Genomic DNA, 7587 nt, shown 5'->3' on the forward strand with positions numbered 1-7587 from the left:
TTAGAACTTTATCTATAAATTCAAAATTATCTTTTAATTCAAATTTCGTATATATATATATATATATATATTATATTTGTATTTAACTAAAATAGTTAAATATAGAATAAAGTTACCATATACTATTGATATTTATTAGTTTGTCACTTGGCTTAACCATAATGTCAATTATATATGATAACTTTCTTGCTTTAATATATATATATATAGATATTCTGTATCAGTTACTTATAATAATTATGGGATATCTCCTCATGAGTCATGGCAGTCAATTTTAAGAAGGGTTCTTATTTATTTTTCATCCGATGATTGCCTAAATTGCTGGACATATGACACATTATTGGGTGTTTCCGTAAATTAAACTAAATTCAAAAAAAAAAAAATAGAAGAATAAAATCACCACGTGTCATTCTTTTAGCCTGGCTTCTTCTCATCTTCTTTCTTGCTGAGTTGATTCGATAGAACCAAACCAACGGTAACCACATAAAATATACAATTCCACTGTCTTTTAGCGCCAAAAAACAGTTGAAACAGCAGCAGAATCACCATTCTCAAGAAAATTCACAGTATGTACTCCATAGCTGCAACCTCTTTCTTCATTCAAAAACCATTCAAGAGTTTCCCATTTCACAGTCCAAACAGACCCTTATGTACAGTTATACGCTCTTCTTCAAGTGCTACTCAAGAAATTGAGAAAGCGGGGCGGAAGGAAATTGAGGGTTTAAAGGGTTTGGAGTTTTCGCCGATAAAGGCGGCGAAGAGGGTGGTGCTGGTGAGGCATGGGCAAAGCACCTGGAATGCAGAGGGTCGGATCCAAGGCAGCTCCGATTTCTCTGTTCTTACTTCTAAAGGAGAGTCTCAGGCTGAGACTTCTCGTCAAATGCTTATTGATGACTCCTTTGATGTCTGCTTTTCAAGGTTCTATTCCTGATTTGAATTCCCCTTGCTTTTTTGTTTAATAAAATTATTTTCCTGAGAGATTTATGCTTTATTGTAGTACCTAATTTATGATTGTACAAGAATACTGAGTTTCTTTGCAAATTGTACTGAGAAAAAGAGACATGCAACCTTTGTAGGTTGTCCTATGGACTGGTTTGATCCAACATGGTTTTGAGTTGTTTAAAAAATCCCTTAAATAATCCTAAAGAGATGAAAATAAGTAGTAGTAATTCTTTGTCCTCTTAGTAGTTTTAGTATTCCCAAGTTTCAAAATTTGCTGAGTATTCAATGGCACTAGTGATACGCATACTTAATGAAGAAGATAATTACCTAACAGCAACAATGTCTCAAGAAATATTAAACGAATTAGTTATATTATTAATTGAAAAAGATAATTAGAAGAAATCGATTGTAACAGAAAATAACTTTGCATCTCACAAAGTTAAAAAAAATACTTCAAATAAATTAAGATTTTCTTTTTAAGTTTAAGGCCTTCATTAAACATTGGCTTTAGGCCCCTTATTGTCTATTCTACATTTATGGGTTGGGTGGGGGGTCTTAGCGGCGCAAATATAAGGAATCCATGTTCTCCAATCCCAGTGTTGACAAACAAAGCTTTTCAGGACACAATTTCTGGACATCGTAGTCAGGTTTTTTTCGGGTTTATTTATCAAACTGGACAATTATAAGCTTAGGCACTCGAGTATTGAAAACTCAGCTTGAGTGTTTGACTCGGCTCCTTTACTCCTAACCTCTAAGCAAGGATAATCTGCTCTTTTAGTGTCTGTATGCTTCAGTTTTCTACTGGTAACTTTTCATTCAAGAGAGTCGTCTTATATCTGTTAGTTCCGATGAGTTAATTCTCTGCAAATTAATGAGGCGCAAACTAATAACTTAAAGAAATAGATAAGGGAGAAGCAAATTTCCAGATTAACTGCAGCATCTGAATTTTATCCTTTATGTTAAATGCCGAGCGTCTATCGGAAACGGCTTCTCTACTTTCTAGGCAGGGGTATGGTCTGTGTACACACTATCCTCTCTGGACCCAACTTGTGAGATTATACTGGGTTTGTTGTTGTTGTTGTATGTTAAATGCCTGAGAGCAGTTAAAGGGTTTCAACTAATTTGTTCTTATTAATCTGAGCACAAATTGCATCTGAATTTCACTTTTAGCTAATGCATGTAGAACAATAAGAGTCTTTTCTATTCTTTTTTATGTTTCCAAAATGGTTGACAGAGGTGGGCTGCATGTTCCAGTCCACTGCGTCGCTCGAAGAGGACAGCTGAGATAATATGGGGTGCTCGCGAGGAGGAGATCCTTACTGATTCTGACATGAGGGAAATTGACCTATACTCATTCCAAGTCAGTTAAAGCTTACACCTCCTCCGTTTTTAATCTTGGACTTAAAATCTGTGAATATTATAGGATGGTAAAAAGATATTCATGTTGTCTGCTTGCGTGTGGACCAACTCATGCTTAATATTACACTATTCTGAAAACATGTCTGCTCCAGGGCCTCCTGAAACATGAAGGAAAAGCTAAATATGGTGAAGCTTTTCGTCAATGGCAAATAGATGCACCTAATTTCATCATAGATGGTCACTATCCAGTGAGAGAGTTGTGGGCTCGTGCTAAAAGCTGCTGGGAGAAGATCTTGGTCCATGAAAGCAAGTCTGTCCTAGTAGTTGCTCATAACGCGGTTAATCAGGCTCTCATTGCAACAGCCATGGGTATGGTTTGCTTAATATAAGGTTGTAACATCTGCTAGCAGTCCGAACCTAGCTTTTATATTTGTTTCACCATCAATCAGGGTTAGGAACTGAGTACTTCAGGATTCTACTTCAAAGCAATTGCGGGGTTAGTGTGCTGGACTTCACTCCACAACCTGAGGGCGGAACTCCAAGTATTTGCCTTAATCGTTTAAATCAGGTATCTGATCTGGTAATACTTGTACTCAATTTTATATAAGAACAGTTTTATCTGTTAAATGATTATTGATAAATATATCTAGAAATGGAAAACTTTCTGCTAGTTATCTTCATTGTGACATGAAGATTTGGATGATTTCAAAAATTGCTGGCTCAGATAAGAAAATTCAGCATAACATATTTTCCTTTCAGAAAGTGTCTAATGCTGTAGTATCATTCCTTTAGATCCATTGATTGGTCCATCCCCTCTCTAAATATAAGAGAGTGCAACAACAACAACCACGCCTAAATCACAAGCGAGTTTGGTATTCTAAGTGCTACATGAACCCTCACTATGCATATCGATTTAAACCCATCCTAATCCAATACTTTAATTAGGCTCTCTAACACTAGAAGTGGTGCTTGGCATGCCTGCTTCTTGCAGAAGAGCCAACGATCTCCAATGGAGGTCGGAAATGCATGCATCTTAAATAACTTTGTACTTGCCAACCCGTTCATTAAGCTAGTCTGTCTATAAAGCAAACTAAGAATATCTTTCACATATTTCCATTTGTTGACCACGGAAATCCTTTCTTTGTAAATAATGAAAGAGGGGTTCTGAATTGCTTCCAGAAGATTGGTGCGTGCTAATTTAGTTTATCTTAGAATCCCATATACATGCATGTTTAGAGTAGCAACTGAAGCTGGGTAGGATCTTATATACCCCGTGATACTTCATGCAGTAAACTAAAATCTGAACTTGACTTTCTGGATCCACTAAACCAGCTGAAAGAAATTGATGTAAATGAATCTGCACATATCATTTGCCCCACGAGAATATCGGATATTTAATTGCTAGCTCCATCAGGATCTAATTTAATGCAAATTCTGAAACTGAATTTTACATTGTCAGATAATTCAAGGTCAACATATGATTTGTAGGTTCAGAACTGCTCTCTTCATTTGTTTGTAACTACTTGATGCATTTTTCTACTTTATGGCTTTATCTGGACTGGACTTCAAGGCTGTGTTTTCTCGTGGTATCTGATTTATCTTTCCACTGTGACATAATTTTGGATAATGCAGACCCCAGGTTCGCCTGTAGCAGGGGGCAGTTCTGCAGGCAGAAAAGCTAGTAAGCGGATCGTACTTGTCTGCCATGGAGTGTCAGAGAGTGACCTAGAGGTATGCAGTAAGCAATGGACCAATCATTCTATATTCCCCATGAACAGACATATTAGGCTTCTTGATTTCAAATTTATGATATAACAAGGTGGTCTATGACCCTGAAATAGCAGTTGCTTGGAGAAATTTTTTATGTGAGAACAGAGTTGAAACTTGAAAGCATGGATCTTTTCTGAAAAGAGCCCTTTTGATCCTTATGTAAGTATGATTGTCCAAACCGCTTGCAATAATTTCTGGTCGAAGACTAGTTTTAGTGACAGATACATATAATCAAAGAAAAAAAACAAAAAAGAATTGAGTGACACATACATTCGGTGCTAGGATTTTGGTCTTCAGCTAATGGAAGAACCTTATCTATCTATTTTATCACCTCTCATGAGATCATTCTCGAAGATACCACCCTTATAGACAAAACCAATGGATGAACGGGTAAATTAATAGGAAGAAAGGCTATATACGAATCATTCCAGTGACTCTAACGTGAGATCATATTCTTTTTCTAGAGGTGGAGAATGTACTTGCCAGGTTTAAAAATACTAGAGACAGTTTCTTCCACCTTTGCAATGGCTTGAGCAATTTCTGTTCACAATAGTGACTGTTGGCTCAAAATGCTTGACTTTAGATTTCTCTCTTATGCGCTCAAAGCAAACAGCTTCCACTTTTTAACTTCTTGAAACTTAGTTATCTTAGAAGTACTTCCAGAATTACAAATAATTTTACTTTTTAGCTTATGATAAGAGATATGGACGACGAAGACTTTGCATCAGCAGATCATATTTCAAAATCTGCTTAAACGAAATTCTATCTTAACCGATTTAACAGATTAGTTTTGAACCTGAGCATAAACAAAGAGAAGGAATATAGGATGTCAGAGGTCACTTTGCACAGATTTAAGTATAAGAAAAAGGAAAAAACAGTCTTGTGTTGGTTGGCTGATCTTGGATGTGGCAATACTGCTTTTAGATTGTTATCCTCAGTGACGTAGGAAATTGAGAATGGGGCTTAAGCACCTTATGAATGTTTCTTACCTGGTAAACATTGGTTTGCACTCGTAGATTAGGTATGGTGTTGGGGAGTACTCAGGCTTGTTTTTCATCTACTATAATTTCTGATTTGTCCTTTCCTTAACTTTCAGGTTTTTAGCCCCAATTTCTTTTAGCATGTTGGCAAGCTGTTCAAATTACTCATTGTCTTTTGGGGCGTCATTATCTGTTGCTTTGACCATTTTCTGCTTTTTCTCATTGGAGTTGAAATGTTTACAGAGTAGCATGCCGTATACTGGCAATGGCCCCATGAACATGCTTGGAGCTATACAGGTAGGATAGTTCTCCTCTCCATAATAGCATTCAGCTTCATATCGGTGGTGTCACAGCATACAGAATTTTATTAAAATGGATGACAGGCACAGAAAATCGCAGAGCTGCTTCTTGATCTGAAAGTGAGTACCATAGTCAGCGGAACTAAAAGGGCATCTGTAGAAACAGCCGACACAATCTCCAAAGTAAGACCATTCAGATAGTATGTTGATTGACAGTCCTTTATATAAAGAACATTAGCTTACTTAACACAAAATTTTATACCGAATTTTATAGGTTCAAGAAGCTGCTGACTGCCTTGGAGCTGACTGTATCCCACGCTATGTGGAGACGAAACAGATACCAGATCTAGATGTTGAAACTATTCTTACACAATCGAAGAAGGCAAGAGACATGTTACTGATTTCCTAAAACAAATTGTCGAATTTACTAAGAGTGTCGCATGAAGCACATTCTTAAGATAAAAAAATAAATAAGGATGCATCTGTTTTGAGATTGGAAAGTTTTAAAATTCTGGAACCGTTGTCATTACTTCTTGTTTTGCTCTGAATAAATCCTGCAAAAAATGGTGATTTACCTTGTATTATTTCTCGCTTTCAAATTTGAAATGATTCAGATTTATATTCTATAAAATCACTCTACTACCAAAATGGTTTGTTTTGGAATTCACGATTTCACAAACCTTGTATTGGATTATAGTTTGCTCAGTAATTCCTTATCAGAAGTTTACAGGTACAAGAACACAGTCAATCAGTTAGTCTGTGATCAGAAGGTTGTTCTTCTAGTAGTTCTGTGAGGGTCTAAATTATTTATGTTGCAGATTTTGGTGAATCGATTGTTTTTATCCTGTAGCTCACTCCTACACTATTTCCTTAATTTCAGAAATTTTAGACTTTTTTTCACTTTTTGATTATTAATGTTTCGTAAGTCATCCTGCAACAAAAATATTTGGACTTGTATGAGTTCTCTCTGTGCAGACATATTTTTGCAGTTGATATGCTTTCCATGCTTAAAATTTTCTGCTGCTTCCTCTACAGGATGCATCAGGAATGCAAAATGTTCCATCTGGTTGGTTAAATAGATTGGAAGACGGCATCACAACATCTTTATGGGACCAATCTGGGAAAGCATGGAAACATCTATTGCATGAACTATCAGAGAGATCTGACCAAGAGAGTATAGCCATCGCTGTTGGCCATCCTGCACTTCATATCGCAATGATGGGACACTGTCTAAATCTGACAAAGGAATGGTTGGGATCATTTCACCTGGATGCAGGCAGCATTAGTGTTATTGATTTTCCCGATGGACCTTCGGGGAGAGGAGTTGTCCGCTGCATAAATTATACAGCGCATCTAGGAAGATGGTCGATTCCTATTACTAGATCAACGCAAGCGGATGAAGAATATTAAAGTGTAAATGTACATAGTTGTGGAACTGAAACAATGTTAATGTAACAAGCACAAGAGTAAGATAGTTCGGAAATATATGTCAGCTCTATATTGCTGATAAATGAAGGGAGTCTTGGAGCAACAGTAAAGCTATCTCTATCTCTGTATGACCTATAGGTCACAGGTTCAAGCCGTGGAAGCAGCCACTAATGCTTGTTGTTGGGGTAGGCTGTCTATGTCACACCCCTTAGGGTGCAGCCCTTTCATGAACTTTCCGTGAATGTGGGATGTTTTGCGTACTAGGCTGCCCTTTTTTCTATATTGCTAATAAATGGAAACGAGACGTCCAGTTTATTCATTTCCAAGGCCATGTCTTTATGAGCTTGCCTCTACTGAGAAGTAACATAGCATATTCAACTTCACAAGCATTGGACTACTGATCCAATGGTTTTTATTTTTAATTGGTGCCATAGTGAAAATTATAGAAGGTGAGTTGTTGAAGTTGCAACCTACTTGCATTTTCGAAACCAGTTTTTCCAACATTTTTATTTTCTGTTATATATAGGTATAGTTGAGTTATTTCCTCGTTACAAAAATTAGTTAACTTTAGTCAGTGGCGAAGCAAGAAAATTCAATAAGGGTGTTCAAATTTTGAATACTCTTTGTCAGTGGACTATGCAAGGGTGTTCAAAGTCTATTTTTAATCAATAACAAGTATAATATTTTATCTTATACGTACTATAATTTTTCGGCGAAGGTTGGTTAGTTGACCATCCTTGGGCCAACATAGCTTCGCCCTGACTTTAGCGCGATAAACTGAAATTTGAATAACCATTCGTGAAATTAAC

At 36.6% G+C, this 7587-nt stretch overlaps 1 protein-coding gene across 1 annotated transcript; it reads left to right on the plus strand.

The window, feature by feature from the left end:
• The first annotated feature begins 466 nt into the window (after positions 1–466).
• LOC104247890 (probable 2-carboxy-D-arabinitol-1-phosphatase) lies at positions 467–6881 on the plus strand. Its single transcript, XM_009804039.2, has 9 exons — positions 467–918; positions 2197–2302; positions 2454–2670; positions 2751–2869; positions 3934–4032; positions 5295–5348; positions 5435–5533; positions 5625–5732; positions 6386–6881. The coding sequence occupies exons 1-9, from the start codon at positions 569–571 to the stop codon at positions 6758–6760; spliced, it is 1527 nt and encodes a 508-aa protein (XP_009802341.1). The 5' UTR covers positions 467–568; the 3' UTR covers positions 6761–6881.
• Positions 6882–7587: the final 706 nt, after the last annotated feature.

Source organism: Nicotiana sylvestris, chromosome 6, assembly GCF_000393655.2.
Source record: "Nicotiana sylvestris chromosome 6, ASM39365v2, whole genome shotgun sequence".
Classification (NCBI taxonomy): Eukaryota; Viridiplantae; Streptophyta; class Magnoliopsida; order Solanales; family Solanaceae; genus Nicotiana; species Nicotiana sylvestris.

Excerpts from the sequence above, each read along its gene's own strand:
- LOC104247890 (XM_009804039.2), top strand. The coding sequence starts at position 569 with ATGTACTCCATAGCTGCAACCTCTTTCTTCATTCAAAAACCATTCAAG. Across the intron at positions 4,033-5,294 it reads TGTCAGAGAGTGACCTAGAG|AGTAGCATGCCGTATACTGG; the intron begins GTATGCAGTAAG and ends AAATGTTTACAG. Across the intron at positions 5,349-5,434 it reads ACATGCTTGGAGCTATACAG|GCACAGAAAATCGCAGAGCT; the intron begins GTAGGATAGTTC and ends AATGGATGACAG.